Source organism: Prunus persica, chromosome G6 (genome assembly GCF_000346465.2).
Source record: "Prunus persica cultivar Lovell chromosome G6, Prunus_persica_NCBIv2, whole genome shotgun sequence".
Lineage (NCBI taxonomy): Eukaryota > Viridiplantae > Streptophyta > Magnoliopsida > Rosales > Rosaceae > Prunus > Prunus persica.
The window spans coordinates 30,378,496-30,396,804 of NC_034014.1; the positions used below are offsets into that span (position 1 = coordinate 30,378,496).

The window sequence follows — 18,309 nt, forward strand, 5'->3', positions numbered from 1 at the left end:
TACATGGTTGTGTGATTTGTTGGGCAGTATCCAATTTTACACTTGTCTTTTATTCTAGAATAAGTATGACAAGGTCCATAGTGTATATAAATCTATAATTTTTTAATTCTTGGGTGGCTGATATTAGTGAATCCTACTAATTTTTTTTTCCTCTCAGATTCAATCGAAGAACAAGCGGCATTTCAGATCAACAACCCTCCCCATGGTTTTCTATTGAGATCAATCGGAGGTAAAATTGTTATTGAAAAACTTTGTGACCACAGGAACATACAACTTTCGACGTATGAAGGCGATTTTCTTTCTGGAAAGTTGCTCAGAAAGTTAGCCAATTCGCTTCTCATTTTGAAAGAAAATTCTTGATTCCCAGCAAGAAAGCAACTGGTAAAACAATTGATATACATCAAAATTGAATTACAAGAAGTGATGAAGAAGACTATTCTTGTGCAAGCTTGGTTTGATTTGTTGAAATGCCAATCCCCAGCAAAGAAAGATCTTGTCGAAGCAAATCTGCATTTTTGAAATGTAGACCAATGATACCAATTTCCTTTGCAGCTTCTACATTTCTCATACTGTGATGCAACCATGAACCAAGATAATAATTAATTAGTATGTGAAGTTAACTCATTCATTGTCTACAAACTAGATCGATCATAATACCAAAGTTCTAAGAATAAATTAAAGTATAAAAAAGAACCTGAAACTACAGAAGCAATCATGCAACATGAATTGGAACCATGAATAAAAGGTTTTTCTATCTCCGAGTTTTAAAACCTTCAAAACTCGCAAAACCAAAATCTTGAATTCAACTTTTATATTGGTAGGTTGCAACATTGAATCTTGGCGACACACACTAAGCCCAACTGGGTGCTTTAGATAAACTTAAATGACCAAATAATTGAATTTCTGGAAGAACATTAATGCAATGAAAACTCTGTCATTAATGGCAATCCTATATTCAGATCACACAAGGAAGCAAACCTGTTGTCGATGAAGATACAGCTAGCTGGATCAACTTTTAGAAGTCTTTCAACTTCCAAATAGAATTCAGGATCAGGCTTCCTCTTCCCTGAAGAAAAAAAAAAAAAAAAAAAAAGTGCACAGGCAGAGCATTGAGACATTCATGTGGATGTGCTTGTGCAGCTACATATGGAAGAGAATCCTAAAAGTAAAATGCAAACACTTAACGTACCACTTATACATGAACAGAACGTCCAAGATAAATATTTTGAGATGTTTAATTTGTCCTCAATCATCTCGTACCTAACAAAACAAAATTTCCTGAATAAAATGATAAACTGCTTCACTTAATAAGAAAACTTGATATAGAAATTTTCATCTAACCAGATGGGATAGTTTGTGAAGGCATGCATCTCATAGTTGCTATCTTTCAATGAATGAAGCAATTCTTCTATGCCTTCAACATAGGAATATCCCTTTCTCATGCAATCTTTTAGGCCTGCAAAGATAAATGAAGTACTTTCCTGTAAGATTCGGAAGGAAGAGCATATTATACGAGAACACATTTTACCACTCTGATATCATGTCAAAGTACAGACTTAAGTGCTTCAATCTACCCAGTTCAATAAGACTAACAATACAATGTTTCGGAAGTCGCTGAAAAGTAATTTTGATGAGGGCTTCATAATAAAAGAAACAAAAGAAATTAACAATTCCACAATGCAATGCCAAATATTAGAGGATTGATTAGTATATGTCATAATTTTGGAATCAATATGAGGTATCTACATTATGTTGCACAGAAGTTTCACAGACAAGCAAATTCCGCACTGCATGTACCATTGTTCTTTTCACTATCAGTATCAACCTTCATTAAGCAAGAAAAAGAATCATTTACACAAACGATAACAGCAGAAAAATGAAGCAACATGAAGAAAAGTCATTTTCTAGTGACACGAAGTACATTCTTACTGGCTCAGACTTCTAAGGACTGAGTTAAAGTCTTATGAAAGAGGTAGTATTTGAAATACATGACAGCAGAGATGACTGGAAAAATGTACCCCAAAAGCTTACATCTTCATTTTTTTTTTAAAGTAAGAAATTCCAACTAACCTTCCAAATCTAGAGGCCTTCCATCAGTAAAGAACTTTCTCGCTAGCTCCATCTGGTGGCAAAATGATTTGTCATACAGCAATTTGACATGCTATAGCATGGAATAAAAATTCATATTTTGAACGTATAATTTTGTTTGCTTCCGTTAAATAGAACAAAATTATGCATTTTCACTTGAGAGTTCAAAAAGCAATATCTTTCAAAGATCGTCAGAAGCCAAATTACCAAATGAATATTACATTTTTCTGTTCAAAGTTGACAACTGAAAAGTTCAAAACAGGCAGTGATACCATATATTCATTTTCACTTGCAGATGGGGATGGGACCCGTCACCCATAGGTAAGACTTAATAATAGTCTTAGTAAACATAATTCCAAGTATACCTCATCAATAATCCCCTTTTCAAACTCAATCCACGCAGTTGGGTGCTTGCATTCTATAAGTTCTTCGAAAGACATTCTGGACATGAAATATCACTGCGATTAGCTGGGGCTTACAAATAAAACAGAAAAAGAATTCTAGCAAGTTGAATTTTTTTTTTCCAATTTCCGTTAAACAGATTCAATTTTCTGATATTTCCAATAAAATGGTTATCCAGCAGCTAGCCAATGAACGAACCATACGCCATATTGAAAGTCCAAAACCAGTGAGAGCATATCAATTTCTCTTCTTTTATTGTCTTATATGATATAATCAACAAGAAGCAGAGGCAACCCAATTGAAGGAAATGACAAAAGAAAAGAAATTGAGTTTGGGTACCTGAAGAAGGCAGGGACGTCATGGTAAAAAGGGTCGCGAACAACGGTGTCCATGATGTCGAAGAGGAGTATAGGAAGCTTTTGAGTGGTCGTATTGGTATGAAAAGAGACATTGTGGGGAGATAGAGCCATTCTTGTCGATGTTGATATTGGTGTTGCTGTGGAACGAAATTGAAGTGAGCAGCCGTGCCTTAGACTTACGGGGAAAGGGATCGCGGGTAGTTTCAAGAACAGAGCCATGAACAATCTGTCTCTCTCTCACCATCTCTCAATCCTAGACTTGTTTCATTGACATTCCATATTTTTATTTTTTGTTTAATATTTTACAATTAAAAAAAAAAGAGTTTTCTATTTAAAACCCAACTTCTTTTTGTTCATTCCAATACTTAAATCACTAAGCTGTTAAGTTTTATTATTATGTAAAAAAATAAAAAAGGTCATCCAGCTTAATATTTAATTTTAATACATTTATACACACATTCTACCGGAAACAAGTTCAAATGCATGGCTCAATATCCCACCGCGCACCACCCCTCCTACTCCCCACCGTCTTGTCCATCAAATCCAGAGGACTGTCACTAGCTAACATATTGTCATGGTCCAGCTGCTTAAACAATGAGAAATTGGGATTTGAGGGTTATGGTTGGTGAATTGATTTAAGTTTTGGGAGATTGATAAAATGGGAAATTGGGAAACACCCCAATCTGCCGGGCACGGAGCTTCCATATCCCTTAATGGGGGTTTTGATCTGCAACCCAATTGAAAAACTCAAGGGAAAGAATATAGTCCTGCTTAAATCTTTAGCGTTATATGTTTCACTCTGAAAGCAATTAGACCATTAGACAAGGAATTGAGCTTATCCCAGTCATAGTGAATTAGATGGCTGTTTGCAACATTAACAAAATCAAGGTCCTGCGCTTTGGTTCAGGAATTGTTCTTTGGTGTAGGGGTGGTTGCGGTTCGGTAACCGCGAATTTTTACTCAAACCGCAAACCGACCGACTATTTGCGGTTTGGTGATTTTTGAAACCGCAAACCGACCGCGTTTTGCGGTTTAAAACCGCAAATTGTCAAACATTAACAAAAATATAAATTTACAACCTAAATAAATAAATACACAACCTCAATTTCTCAAGCATATATAAATTCACAATCGATTCCAATTCTCAAGCATTCACAACCTAAGAAAATTAAAGTTACAATTCCAAACATTCCAATTAAAGTTAAACTTCTCAAGCATTCCAATTCCAAATCCTTTAAATTTACAAACCAAAAGCAAAATGAATTAAAGTTACAACCAAAAAGAAAATCCAATTCACAGTTAATTAAAGTTACAAACTAAAAGGAAAAATGCAATACACCAATGTTACAAACTCAAGTGTTGGTGGTGAGTGGATTTGAAGAACCCCTTTGTATTGTTTGAGCACCAACGCTATCTACAAATAAAACAACATAGTTTAGTACATTTTATTATAAGAAGAAGCATAAATAACATTAGCATAAATAAACTAATTACTTACAAGTTGTCATATCTTCCATTTCCTTGTAGAATTCAACCTCATCATCTGTTGGTTCCTTGTAAAAGGAAAATTCGTCCGCTCTAAGCCAATCACTAGTACACACTAATGCCTCTACCATTTTAGGATGCAAAGAGCTTCTAAAAGGATCCACAATCCTCTTGCCTAGGCTAAAAGCATTTTCACTAGCAACCGTAGAACTTGGAATTGCAAAGATATCCTTGGCAACTTGTGAAAGAATAGGATATCTTGTTTGGTTCCCTTTCCACCAATTCAAGAGAAGAGAAGGGTTTACAATTTTACTTAATTATTCATAGAGTATAGCCGTGCGGCTATACTTTGCGGTTTGCGGTAACCGCAAATTTTAAAAATCAAATACCGCAACCGCAACCGTAAATGCGGTTCGGTTCTTAATACCGCGATTGCGGTTCGGTTTACCGCGATTGCGGTTTTATTGCGGTAAAATATCGGTTGGTTTTTGCGGTTTTTCGGTTTTTCGGTTTAAAATGCCACCCCTACTTTGGTGTATAGGAGGTGGGTTCCAATTCCTTTTTACAAATTTCCCGGAAATTGTGGGGTTTGTAAAGGTGAGTTCTTTTGCAATTGAATTGGGCAAACTACAAAACTGACGAAATAGGAACTTAATAAGTTATTAGATCAATATGAGGGTTAAGTAGGGTGTGTGGGGTGTGTAAATTAATACTTGATTTGAGGGTAGTTAGGAAAAATAATAGAGTTTTTTTAAAAATTGTGAAAATTTAAATTAAAAATTAGAGTGAACAAAGAGAAGTGTGTGGTTTAAATAGAAAAACTCTATAAAAAAAACCGACGATTCCTCCTTCGATTACTGTTACGATGAGTCACACTTATGTATGCAAGAGAGGCGCATTTTCTTTTCTTTTATTTGTTTTGGGAAATTGGGTAAAATACTATCCACACACGCACGGCCAAACAACCAAATACTATCCACCCAAAAATTATTGGTAAAATATTATCATTAATAAAAATAAAAATAATGGGTTTGTATTGTTGTAGGCCTTTTTGAAAAATAAAAATAAAAATAAGTTGCCATTACAAGCCCAATTACAGAAAACATGTTTAATCTTTTTGGGCCGATTTAGTATAAAAACATGTTTAATCAGCCCGGATTGTCTGAAGCCCAACCTTAATTAGAGCACCCAAGACCAGAAAAAACTTGGGCTGGCCCAAAAACATGAATCTATTAAATTCTATTCGGGTCAGGTTTGATTCTACTGGATTCATTCATATATCGGTTGTCGTAAAATGTTATTAGTCTAACGATTTTTAGGTTTAATGGTCTCTGAATTTTGAGTCGATTTGTATTTTGGTCCCTCTATTTCTAAAAAAAATTTCGTGGTCCTTCAACTTTAGTTTCTTTATGACAAATGGTCTTGTCTTTAATTTTGTTAACTTTTTCTATTAAATTTGAGCATATGCATGGCACATAATGTACTATTGAGGGTCAAAATCAAAAATTACTTCACTCTTGAGGTACATAGGCAATTCCTAGCCCACGCAAACCATACCCACCCTCCCTGTGATGACGAGGATAGGAAGAAGATTTTTTAGTTTTAAAAATAATATTTAGATAGTAAAAATTTAAAATAATGAAAAAAAATATAATTTTCTCATGCATTTAATATAAAATTGACAATATAACAATTTGTTCTAACGAAAGTGAAATTAAAGGACTACAAGAATGAGTTTAAAAATTAAAAGATCAATATGGGAATCAGGTCAAAATTCAGGACCATTAGACCTAAAAATCCTTACTCTATTTTTGAAGAAAAACCATTCTAATGTATAAATACGAGATAGAGACTAGAGGACCAACTTTGGCCTGAGTAGTTGTTTGACACTCACTCTTGCAGCTGATGTAATCCTTTATATTCGTCTTGAATAAATTCCTTCATGGCAGAACCACCCCTGGATTTTCGTTCTCCATGTTTAGTCTCAGTGACTCTCATCCTCCTCTTGCTTGTAGCCCTCTTGTTCTCTCCTTTAAACCAACAACACCATCTCTCTCTCAATTTATCTTCTTCGCTCACCTCCCCATCATCATCTTTTTACCACCAGCAACAAATTACCACCGACAACCACACAACCTTGCATTTTGCTCCTGCACCTTCCCCATCCCAAGCACTGCTGGAGTTTCAGCGCCATCAGTCTCCTCCGTCAACGTCTGCGCCTCAACTCACTCATACCACTATCAAAGTACGCAACCTTTGACAACACTAGTTAATTCATTTAAGTTTCATTTTTCTCTGTTTGTTTGTTTTTGTTTTGTTTTCAGAAAAGAAAGAAAAATAAGTCATTTTTTCAATAATGCCAAAACTTACTTTAAATATATATATATATATATATATATGTGTGTGTGTGTATGTCCAGAAGAACCAGAGCAAAACAGAGAGGATTGAACAAGAGTTGAGCGTAGCAAGAGCGATTATCCGCAAAGCTATTGTTACGAAGAATTGCACGTCTAACAGCAACGAGATTTACATCCCCACAGGAAGTGTCTACAGAAATCCCTATGCCTTTCATCAGTTAAGTCTTCTTCTTTTTTCTGTTCTAAATTAAGTTTAACCGGTGGTGTTTGAATCCTATCCTTTGTTTGCTTGCCACATGCAAAACCAGTGGATTTTTTTTTGCAGTCGGTTTTGGAAATGATATTATAATATATTTTTAAAGCCATTTTCTGTGCTGGTGGGTGCATGCTTCCTTTTCTTGGTTGTCCCTCGCAAGCAAGTCCACTTCCAAGTTTCTCTTTCCAGAGCGGTCCACATTTGTTGTAACAACTGGCATTATGCTTATATTTATACGACCTTGTCTTGTCTTGTGGATGCTGCTGTTGCTCTTTTGGATTAGACTCAAGGAGTGTAATTTGTTATGCTGTTTTGAGTTAATTATAGGAGTCACGTAGAGATGGTGAAAAGGTTCAAGATATGGGCCTACAGGGAAGGAGAGTTACCCATGGTCCACAATGGACCCACCACATACATCTACTCCATCGAAGGCCAGTTTATTTTTGAGATGGAAAGTGGGCCAAGCAGATTCATGGCCGAACATCCTGATGAGGCCCATGCATTTTTCCTACCTCTCAGCGTGTCCAAGATCACCGACTTCCTAATCAGACCTCACCACGAAACATTTTTCCATCGACTCCACCGTGTCTTCACCGACTACATTTATGTCATCTCTGATAAATACCCTTACTGGAATAGGAGCGCTGGAGGCGACCATTTTTTTGTCTCATGCCATGATTGGGTAAAGCTTATATTATATTTTTCAAAATTGTTCTTTTCTTTTCTGACAATCGTCATGCTGCCCTAAACTATTCTAATGTACTCCTCCCTCGGGTATAAAGGGGAGCAATAATGTTATTATTAATTCTAATGTTATTTTCAGGCGCCAATTATCTCACGTGATGATCCCAGGCCCTACAAGAATCTGATGAAGGTGTTATGCAATGCAAACACCTCTGAAGGATTCAAGCCTACCAGAGACGTCTCACTGCCAGAATATAACCTCAAAGCCTATGAACTTGGACCGCCCCGTTTTGGCGAACGCCCTTCTCAGCGTCCAATCCTTGCCTTCTTTGCTGGTGCAGCCCATGGAGACATCAGGAGCATTTTGTTTGAGCATTGGAAGGAAAAAGATGATGAAGTTCGAGTTTATGAAAAACTTCCTGAGAAGATGAACTACCACAAACTAATGGGGCAAACGAAGTTCTGCTTGTGCCCAAGTGGTTCTGAAGTGGCAAGTCCTAGGGTTGTGGAGGCAATGTATGCAGGGTGTGTCCCGGTCCTCATTTCCGATTACTATGCCGTACCCTTTGATGATGTTCTTGATTGGACTAAGTTTTCGATACAAATTCCACCCAAGAGAATACCAGATATCAAGTCAATACTGAAGGCTGTTCCATATTCGAAGTACTTGAAATTGCAGAAGAGGGTGATGCAAGTGAGAAGGCATTTTGAGCTCAACCGACCCGCTAAGCCCTATGATGTATTTCACATGGTGCTTCACTCAGTGTGGCTTAGAAGGCTCAACATTCGGTTGCCAGATCGATTTTAAGGATCATCAGGAATCTTGTAAGGGTTTTAATAATCATTGTTTTAGCATGAGATTAAACTCACAGTGATGCGTCAAGCAAACACTAGTCATTCAGATAATGATATTTAATTGTAATGGATGAAAAATAAAGAAGCGTGATATTACAGTAAGTGATTCTCCACACGTCTTTCCCCTCCCCCTTCCTTCCTAGTGTTACTTTGCATGATATAATTAAGTCTTGTTGATGTTGATCCTTGTCCCTTTTTCTTAACCAAAAAGAAGGAAAAAGAAACTGAAATAAATATATAATTGGCTTTTAGTCAATCGAATACAAAACAAAGAAGCCAATATAGGCGGCCGGCCCTTTTGTTTAATCCAACACGTTTGCACTTTCAAGTAATCTGTGTGCTCTGTAATCATCCAGGCCTAAATTTTGAAGGCATATGAAACTTCCCTTTCCAGCATGGAAGATTTGGAAGAATAAATTTCAAATTCCCAAATTGTTGGTGGTTGCTTTTTGAGCATAATGCAGTGCAGAATATGTTACAAACATTTGGTAATATGTTAATTAGGAAAACGAGAAAGGGGTGCGTCATGTGACGTGGCAGCATAAGAATGGGTGATAGGATATGTTTATGGAAGTAAAGCAAGGAGAGAGGTAGAGGTTAGCAGCCTCAAGGTAGAGGTTACCTGTATGCATGTAAGATTAACATTTGGCCATCATGCGGTGAATCCTGTCCTACATTAAATTTAAAGCAGTTGTGCAATCTGTCTGCATTTTATTAAAAGGGGTTTATGGCAGCCTTTGAATTCCGGTCACCCTATTTACTCTCTGTAATTTTTCTCCTCCTCATCCTCCTCCTTCTGGTTCTTATTCCATTCTCTCCCTTCAACCAAAACCATTTCAATCTTATAAGCCTTTCTTCTTCTTCATCTTCTACTCCTCGTCAAAGCAACCAAACAAGCCAATATCAATATGTCTCACCTGCACCCTCTCCTTCTACTTCCATTGTTGCAGACCATGTCAAAGTAAGCAGCTTTACTTTCCATTGTTGTTTGTATGTTCTTCGCAATTATAACATTATTTGGCTTTTTGGGCGCTTGTTTTCTTTTATCGTCTTGATTTTTTTCCTTTCTTAGGTTGTACGTTTGTTTTTTGTGCCATAACGTTTTCAGAAAAAGAAGAGCAGTGGAATCACGATTGAAGAAGAGTTGGCGAGAGCGAGAGCAGCGATCCGCAAAGCCATTCGTACGAACAAGTATACATCTGATAGACAAGAGATTTACATCCCCAGAGGAAGTGTGTACAGAAATCCCTATGCATTTCATCAGTTGAGTTTTCTTTTTTCTTCTTTTCTTTATTTGGTTTTTCTTTTTAAAACACATACATATATGGTAAAGTCTAGCGTTTTCATTTCTGGGTTGGAATGAATCAAGAAGATTTTTTTTACCTTATTATTGCCTAAAAAGTTTGGTGGGGTTTTAATGTTTTTGGACTAATAATCATGCTCATTTGTTTTTAGCAAATTGTTATGCCGATCCTTTTCTTACGAACAAAGCAATCCCTTTCAATTTCCAACTTGAGGCCCCTTCCGACTTTATTTTACTAGATTCCTCTTTATTTTTTATTTTTTGTAATTATTGAGGACGGTCCAAATTCTTGTCTTGTTTTTTGTTTTTTTTGTTTTCCGGCTGTTTATAATTATATATACTCAACCACTTATATTATTGATTGTAATTAATAAATATTACAATAGCATTATTTTTCTCTCAAATCAAAACTCAAAAGTAGTTTTTTTTATCTAAAAAAAAAACTCAAAAAGAGTTTAATCCCAAGGCAACTCCGATCCAGAGATGCACACACGATTGGTTTTGAAAATTGGGATTAATCCCAAGGCGTTGCGTTACACTCTCAAGTGTTGACTCTATTACTTGTTTAGTGTTGACTTGAAGAGATGATTTTGAATGGTTGGTTTGGGTTTGGGTTATGTGGGTGAGCAGGAGCCACATAGAGATGGTGAAAAGATTCAAGATATGGGCTTACAAGGAAGGAGAGATACCCATCTTCCATAACGGGCCCATGTCCTACATCTACTCCATTGAAGGTCACTTCATCGATGAGTTGGACACCAGTGGAAATTCCCCATTTTTGGCCCGCCATCATCATGAGGCACATTCCTTCTTTGTCCCTGTAAGCGTCAAAAGGGTTGCTGATTTCTTGTATGATCGCCCTAAACCATACACATTTCACGGTCGACTGGTTCGTATTGTCACCGACTACATCAATGTTGTGGCCCACAAGTACCCTTACTGGAATAGGAGCAATGGAGCTGACCACTTTATGCTCTCTTGTCATGATTGGGTATCTATCAACTTCCACAACTCTCCTTGGAATTTCATTTCCGAACACCAATACTGCTTGGTTCCTTACAAGTAAAACAGCCGTGTGTCATTACGTTATGATGGAGGCAAGTATTTTCCTTTATTTCCCGAATATAATAAACCTATGTTTCTTTAATTTTGGCAGGCACCAGAAATCATAGATGATGACCATGAGTTCTACAAGAACTTCATAAGAGTACTCTGCAATTCTAACACCTCAGAAGGATTCCAGCCCGGGAGAGACGTCTCACTACCAGAATATAACATACCGGAGAACACTCTTGGCCCGTCGCTCCTCCACCAACACCCCGATAACCGGCCTATCCTGGCCTTCTTCGCCGGTGGTGCTCATGGAGACATAAGGAAGTTTTTGTTTGAGCATTGGAAGGACAAAGATGATGAAATCCAAGTCCACGAGTATCTCCCAAAAGGGCAAAATTACCACCAAATAATGGGACAGACCAAGTTTTGCTTGTGCCCAAGTGGGACTGAAGTTGCTAGTCCGAGAGTGGTTGAGGCCATGTATGCAGGGTGTGTCCCTGTGCTCATTTCTGACTACTATTCATTGCCCTTCGCTGATGTTCTCGACTGGAGCAAGTTTACAATAGAAATTCCACCAAAGAGAATACCCGAGATCAAGGCGATATTGAAAGCTGTTCCACACTCAGAATACTTGAAATTGCAAAAGAGGGTGATGCAGGTGAGAAGGCATTTCATGCTCAACCGACCAGCTAAGCCATTTGATGTATTTCATATGGTGCTTCACTCCATATGGCTAAGGAGGCTTAACATCAGGCTACCCAATTAATTTTATTTAACAACCATAAGCATTCTTTTAATATTTTACCCCTGGAATTTTACACCATTTGTATAATCTTCTATAATTTTGATCATTTTGATCCCTCCCTCCTACATCATCATCTATAAATGAGTAAAACAAGTGTCGGATTATCACTAAATCTGTTTGCTTCAGAACTAAACAAGAAGCTGAAAGAAATACAGGGTACTCTGCTCTAACAACGATACGTGAGATTGTAAAACGACGTGTTTAACGGTGTTTAGTAAATTAACAAAATTGAACACAAGTGGAATGTTTCACTTGACACATTATTCATTATTGCAACAAAGTTCTACACAAGGTCAAAACGTTACAAACCCACAAGTCTCAAACCCGCTTTTACATCCTAGCCAGCACAAGTTGCATAGGAGACATAAATTGCTGAACAATACAATGCAAGAAGTACTTCAGCGAAAGTAAAAAAATATCACATAATTCAATTGTGAATCTCATTACCCTCTGTCGACCGCCCTGGTGCAGGGGTAATTGGGGCTGGTTGTTTGGTCACAGCAGCCATAATATCCGCATAACCCACCACTCCAACTAAGATATCATCACTTTCATCCTCAGTCACCCACACATGGGTTGCCCTGTGAGACAACATCTGAGCCATGACTGCTGCCAATGAACTTGTAACCTTACAGGTCAATGGTGCGCTTCTGCCTCTATACATGCTTCTACTCACTCCCAAGCTTGCGCTCGCAGGACTGAACCCTATACTCCTGCTACTGAACTTTTTCGGCTTTGTTGACCCACCACCATTAGCCACATTATTATTTCCAGCAATTTGATTTACAGAGATATCTGGCAGTGATCTTGAGGACGCATTATCCTCAACTCCCATGACAAACTGTCCAGCTGAGAGATTAGCTAAAGCCCATGCTGCAGCTAAGTAATCACATTTCCATAGTTTGGAGGCAGATATCTCTCCAATAATCTTGTACTGATCTTCCGGTGTGTGTTCGACAACAGCAACTGCACTAGGGTCTTCAGGAAGCTTATGAGTGGCTTCAATGGCTGCAGACGAGGCTTCAACAAACTGGTAGTTTGTGTTAATGGCTCCAAGAGTGGAGATAGAGGAGAGAGGAATAGGAGCTAGGGCACCTAGGCAGCCAATCAGGAAACGAATAACATCTTCTCTTGAGAGACAACAAAACTTGTCGCGGGTACTGGTAGCGGAAGATGAGGAAGGCCGATTGGCAGCAAGGCTATTGCTGCTGCCACTAGTATCCATGTTCTTGAGCCACTTACCACTATAGATAACCGAGAAACGTTTGCTCATGCCTTTCCATACAACACTCTTTCGAACAAGAAGACGCTTTACACCATGCTTCATCATCTCCAGTGCATCTATCAACCTTGCAGAAAGAGAAATTTGAAAGAAAGAAATAACACATTACTTTTAAGGAACCATTTCGTTTTTTCTTTCATTAATCAATGCATATCCGAAACGTAAAGCAATTCTATAGAACTTCACAACTAGTAACTCATGTACTGGGGATAATTTTTCTTCATAAAGGAAACGCCATCTCGGTTAAAGACATCTAAGAAATGGATGCATATAAAACTGATTTCTTTAAACTTCATATTTCCCATTTCCTGGTTTGATTGATACCAGAATTTGAATCTTAATTAGTCATCAGGCTAGATAAAAATAACGGTTTCAAGCCAATTCCAAACAAAATAAAAAACTATTTCAAGAATGGAATGGTTGCAGCAGTAGTATGAATGTACGAATGGAAGGGGTAAAAAAGACAGTTTAAAGTGAAAGCTAATCAGAATCTAATCACAAAACACCATGATCAATAATCGTGGAAACAACACTACTAAAAAGTAGGGTACCAAACTTGATCTAAGATCAATGGAAATTCATAGCATGACCATATAAAGTAATAAGATTGAAAAGCAGCAAACCTTGTCGCAGGATCAACCTGCCTCAGCAAAGAATTATTTGGAACAACAACATCAGACACCGGAGTCTTCAAAGCCTTATCATGATCCTCCAGACACTCACTTTTAGCAAAGAAAGCAACAATGTCGAGGGAATTGAGGATGCCCACAAACCTCTGCTGCCTCATTTCATCGTTTTCAACCATACCCACATGTGATTTCTTCTTCCATACTGGTATACCACATTCCATCGACTCTCCGATCGCTTTTATCGCAGCCTCCATCGTCTCCGTCTCACACAGTTCCACCATCTCTGGCTTCCCCACCGTTAGATCACCCACAACATGGAAAAGAAACACCGATGCCATTCCCAATTTTCTGTTCAGAATCAGATGACGATAAAGTTAAGCATAACCAAGGAAAATCATGGTGATTTCTCCATTTTTTTCATTCCCTGCTGTTTAATTAGTATGACATTTTGATTAAAAATGAAAACTTTTTTTTTTTAAATGAAATTATAAAAAAAATTGAAAACTTTACCTCAAGAGACAAACTCAAAAATTGAGTTCTCTCGTTTCCCCGGGAATTCAAGCTTCTTTAAACGTACTTCAATTTTCTGTTACTCTGCCCACCTTTTCGCCCCAACAAGCCAAGAAATGATACACAAAAAGGGCACTTTTTTTTGGGGTTGTTTTTATTTTTTTAATTTTAAAGAAAAAAATGAATAAATCGAAGTAAACCCAGATCAAATATAAAATAGAGAGGCTCAAAAGATTCTTGAGAAAGCCCCAGACAGGAAAATTTCTTAGGAAATAACCAGGATAATAAGAGGGCGAGGAGGTACCGGGAAAACCGGCGAAGGGGTGAGAGTTATAAGAGAGAGTGGAGGAAGATTAGGAGGAGGTGAAAACCAGTAATGGGTAATCTGTGAAGGGTCAAGAAAGTGAAGGAAGGGAGAGGTTTGGCCATTGATGAAGAAGCACAAGAGCAAGGTAAAGGCCCATCAAATGTGTCTCAGCCTCGGTCTCTCTTCTGACTCTCTGAGCTGTGTGATTGCGTGTGTGTCTCCAAGTGCTTGAATTTTGCTAATTATTGAAGAGATGCGGATGGGAATGACTAAATCAGAGCGAAAATCTGAAATTCGGTGAATGAATAATCTATATTTAAAGGCAAATGAGTTTATTTTCTGAGGTAAAAACTTCCCATTTAGCCAAAAGATTTGATCTTCTTATTCTTCTTATAAATCATTACACACCAGCCATGGTGTTCGAGGCTGTTCGACCATGGTCAAACCGATGTTATATTTTTTTTTTAAGGAGAATGCTAGCAAACTTCTTTCTAATCTTTTTTTTTTGGAACATTTTTCATTTTTTACTTGACATATGTCATTTTCTTTACACTTAAAACAATGTCATTAATATATTATACGAGTTAACTTTTGCTTTTCAAGTTTATCCTAATTAAATGTATTCAATTTATCCAAAAAAAATTCACTACTTTCTTATTATCTTATCTTTTTTTTTTTTAAAACATCAATTATTTTTTTAAAGAAAATGTCTACTTTTAAAAATGTCCGTTTTTTTAAACCACAAGGGACTTTTTTTTATTATATCTAAACAAAAAATTAATAAGATGGTAAGAAAGTTGTGAAATTTTTTTGGATAAATTAAATATATTTAATAAGAGTAAACTTGAATGTGAAAAGAAAAAATTAGCTTGTATAATATATTAATGATATTATTTTAAGTGTAATGAGAATGACACATGTCAAGCAAAAAATGAAGAAGATCAGAGAAAATGTTGCTAGCATTCCACTTTTTTTTATTTTTTCCCTCTGATTGCTCCCAGTGAATTTGGTAGCCCAGCCCAATGTCCTTTCTAATGGATCCATCCAATTTCACGGGTCGGTCGGTCGGTCATTCCAGTACCAGCCCACGCGCCTGAGCTTACTCACACACACTCATCACACTTCAAAAGAAAATGGAATAAATAAAAGGCCAAGGGAAAAAGAAGCTTTAATGGCTTTTCCAAATTCCATATTCTTTTGCTTCTTCTACTACAGTACAGTGTGCATCATTTTCATCTGTAAGTCCCATTCTCTCTAACTCTGTCTCTGCACATTTCAGCTATCACGTACTTCAACGCAATATCACATCACGTTCTTGTTTTTCTAAGTGTGACTAGCAGATTTTGTTTCTTATCCATCTTCTTCAAGATGGTTTTCGGATTTTACCCCTGTGGTAGGTCTAATTTATAGCTTCTGCCACTGAGCTTTCTCTTCAGCTTGTCCAATATTTAGCTTCTAACCCATCTTGGTAAAGATGGGCTTTAGCTTTTCATCGCTGTGATTGCCTTAATTTTTCAGCTACTGCCGCCAAGCTTAGCTGTTGTTGTTCTTCAACCTTCTTTCACTTGTCTAAACCCTCTATTTGTTAGTCATGGAACACAAATGGGTTTCAGTGTTTTGCCACTGTAATCCTCTCAACTTTCGTGCACTGCTACTGATATTCTTTGTGCTTCTATGTTCAAACCTTTCTCAAAGTGTTGATCTTTACCCAGATGACAAAGCCTCAGTTTTGCTTTTTAGGTCATGCCTCCAAGACCCTAGCCAGAGCTTGTCCAGCTGGGTTGGGTATGACTGTACCAACTGGACTGGAATCACTTGCGAAAACCAGACTGGCAGAGTGGTTTCAGTTAACTTGACCAACATGAACTTGTCTGGCCAAATTCACCCCAACTTGTGCAAACTTCCATTTCTTGAACATTTGGTTTTGTCCGGAAACAACTTTACTTGCACAATTCCGTTATGTTTTGGCACTCTACGCAGTCTCAAAACTCTACATCTTGGTTACAATAGGTTTTACGGTACTGTGCCTGATACACTTATGCGGCTTTGGCAGTTGAAAGAACTTGTTTTGAATGGTAACAAGGATTTGGGAGGTCTTATTCCTTGGTGGGTAGGTAATTTCTCAGCACAATTGGAAAAACTAGATATAGGTTTCAATTCATTTCATGGGGAAATTCCTGAAAGCTTGTTGTACTTGAAATCTTTGAAATATTTAGATCTCGGGAACAATAATTTATCTGGTACTCTAAGTGATTTTCACCAATCCTTGGTGTTTCTCAATCTTGGGTCGAATCAGTTTTCCGGTACTTTGCCTTGTTTCTCTGCTTGTGTTCAGTCTCTTAGAGTCTTGAATCTGGCTAACAATTCTGTTATGGGAGGAATGCCTACATGTATGGCTTCACTTCAAGCTTTGAAGCGTCTAAACCTTTCATTCAATCACTTGTCTTATGAATTATCTCCAAGACTTGTGTTTTCAGAGAAGCTTCTTGTGTTGGACTTGAGTAACAATGATCTGTCTGGTCACCTTCCGAGCAAGATTGCAGAGACAACTGAGAAGTCTGGGCTTGTTCTTCTTGATTTATCTCACAATCGTTTCTCCGGTGAAATCCCATTGAAGATTACAGAACTGAAAAGCTTGCAGGCCTTGTTTCTATCCAACAATCTTCTTGTTGGGGAAATTCCAGCGAGGATTGGAAATTTGACGTATCTCCAAGTGATTGATCTCTCACACAACTTGTTATCAGGTTCAATTCCATTGAACATCGTTGGTTGTTTTCAGCTGCTTGCATTGATACTCAATAACAACAATCTTTCTGGTGAAATTCAACCGGAACTTGATGCATTGGATAGCTTGAAGATACTGGACATTAGCAACAACAAGATATCTGGTGAGATCCCACTTACTTTAGCAGGCTGTAAATCTCTGGAGATTGTAGATTTCAGCTCCAACAATCTCTCTGGAACTTTGAGTGATGCAATCACCAAATGGTCGAACCTCAGGTATCTGTCCCTAGCTCAAAATGAATTTAGTGGAAATCTGCCCAGTTGGCTCTTTACTTTTCAAGTGATCAGAATGATGGATTTCTCAGGAAACAAATTTTCTGGCTTCATACCAGATGGTAACTTTAACATGAGCATAAATTTTAAGAATGGAGAGCTTGATAAAATGCAGAGAGAGCCGTTTGGTACAATGCACAATGCGGATACAAAAGTTTTTATTATTGTCACTGGTAGCACTGAATTAAGCTTCAGTTATGTACTATCTTCGGTGGTTGGAATTGATTTCTCTAACAATGTGCTAGATGGGGAGATTCCAGTGGGACTATTTGGATTACGTGGTTTGCAATACCTGAATTTGTCACACAATTTTCTTCAGGGTCGTGTTCCTGATTTAGAGAAGATGTGGAGATTAAGGGCCTTGGATATATCACACAATTCTTTGTCAGGTCATATTCCTGGAAACATTTCCAGCCTTCAAGACCTGACTCTTTTGGATTTGTCATATAATTGTTTCTCTGGATTTGTTACAAAGAAACAAGGATATTGGAGGTTTCCAGGAGCATTTGCTGGAAATCCAGATTTGTGTTTGGAGTCCTCTGATGGAGGGTGTGACCCAGCAAGCCTCCCCGTGGTGCCAGGTAATGCACTTGAAGGGGAAGAGGACGAGGGGTGGATTTCTGTTTGGGTTTTTTGTCTAAGCGCTTTCCTCAGTTTCTACTTTGGGGGTTTGGCCCTCTTTTGCTCACCTCGAGCACGAAATTACATTCTCCAGACAAAAGCTTAGTGTAATGTACATGTTGATGTGGAGGAAAACGATAAGATGTACATTTTAATTACTCTTTTTCTAGATTGCTTTTTGTTGACCCCTACTAATGGATGAGTTTGTTCTTCCATGCTTTGCTAACATAGAACCTAGCTGTTCGGAACGTGGTAC

At 37.7% G+C, this 18,309-nt stretch overlaps 5 protein-coding genes across 6 annotated transcripts; 3 read left to right on the forward strand and 2 right to left on the reverse strand.

Moving 5' to 3' along the window:
* On the reverse strand, positions 181-3,162 carry LOC18772923. The gene is made up of 7 exons (XM_007205795.2): positions 2,830-3,162; positions 2,454-2,529; positions 2,071-2,122; positions 1,342-1,456; positions 1,190-1,260; positions 979-1,066; positions 181-569 (listed from the first exon to the last, which is right to left on the reverse strand). The coding sequence occupies exons 1-7, from the start codon at positions 3,066-3,068 to the stop codon at positions 434-436; spliced, it is 777 nt and encodes a 258-aa protein (XP_007205857.2). The 5' UTR covers positions 3,069-3,162; the 3' UTR covers positions 181-433.
* Positions 6,182-8,598, forward strand: LOC18772799 (probable glycosyltransferase At5g20260). 2 transcript variants are annotated; one of them, XM_020565231.1, is made up of 4 exons: positions 6,182-6,579; positions 6,757-6,908; positions 7,275-7,629; positions 7,771-8,598. In XM_020565231.1, exons 1-4 carry the CDS (start codon positions 6,277-6,279, stop codon positions 8,437-8,439), a joined length of 1,479 nt encoding a protein of 492 aa, XP_020420820.1. In that variant the 5' UTR covers positions 6,182-6,276; the 3' UTR covers positions 8,440-8,598. The 2 variants fall into 2 exon arrangements, with proteins under 2 accessions (XP_020420820.1, XP_007205109.1); XM_007205047.2 differs by having other exon boundaries at positions 6,184-6,579; positions 6,754-6,908.
* On the forward strand, positions 8,837-11,712 carry LOC18772107 (probable glycosyltransferase At5g20260). Its single transcript, XM_020565232.1, has 4 exons — positions 8,837-9,447; positions 9,595-9,749; positions 10,420-10,780; positions 10,946-11,712. The coding sequence occupies exons 1-4, from the start codon at positions 9,214-9,216 to the stop codon at positions 11,606-11,608; spliced, it is 1,413 nt and encodes a 470-aa protein (XP_020420821.1). The 5' UTR covers positions 8,837-9,213; the 3' UTR covers positions 11,609-11,712.
* Positions 11,876-14,806, reverse strand: LOC18773259 (CBS domain-containing protein CBSX6). Its single transcript, XM_007207408.2, has 3 exons — positions 14,069-14,806; positions 13,553-13,906; positions 11,876-12,996 (listed from the first exon to the last, which is right to left on the reverse strand). The coding sequence occupies exons 2-3, from the start codon at positions 13,894-13,896 to the stop codon at positions 12,075-12,077; spliced, it is 1,266 nt and encodes a 421-aa protein (XP_007207470.1). The 5' UTR covers positions 13,897-13,906; positions 14,069-14,806; the 3' UTR covers positions 11,876-12,074.
* LOC18774361 (leucine-rich repeat receptor-like protein CLAVATA2) lies at positions 15,495-18,249 on the forward strand. The gene has a single exon (XM_007206361.2). It carries the CDS (start codon positions 15,967-15,969, stop codon positions 18,157-18,159), a length of 2,193 nt encoding a protein of 730 aa, XP_007206423.1. The 5' UTR covers positions 15,495-15,966; the 3' UTR covers positions 18,160-18,249.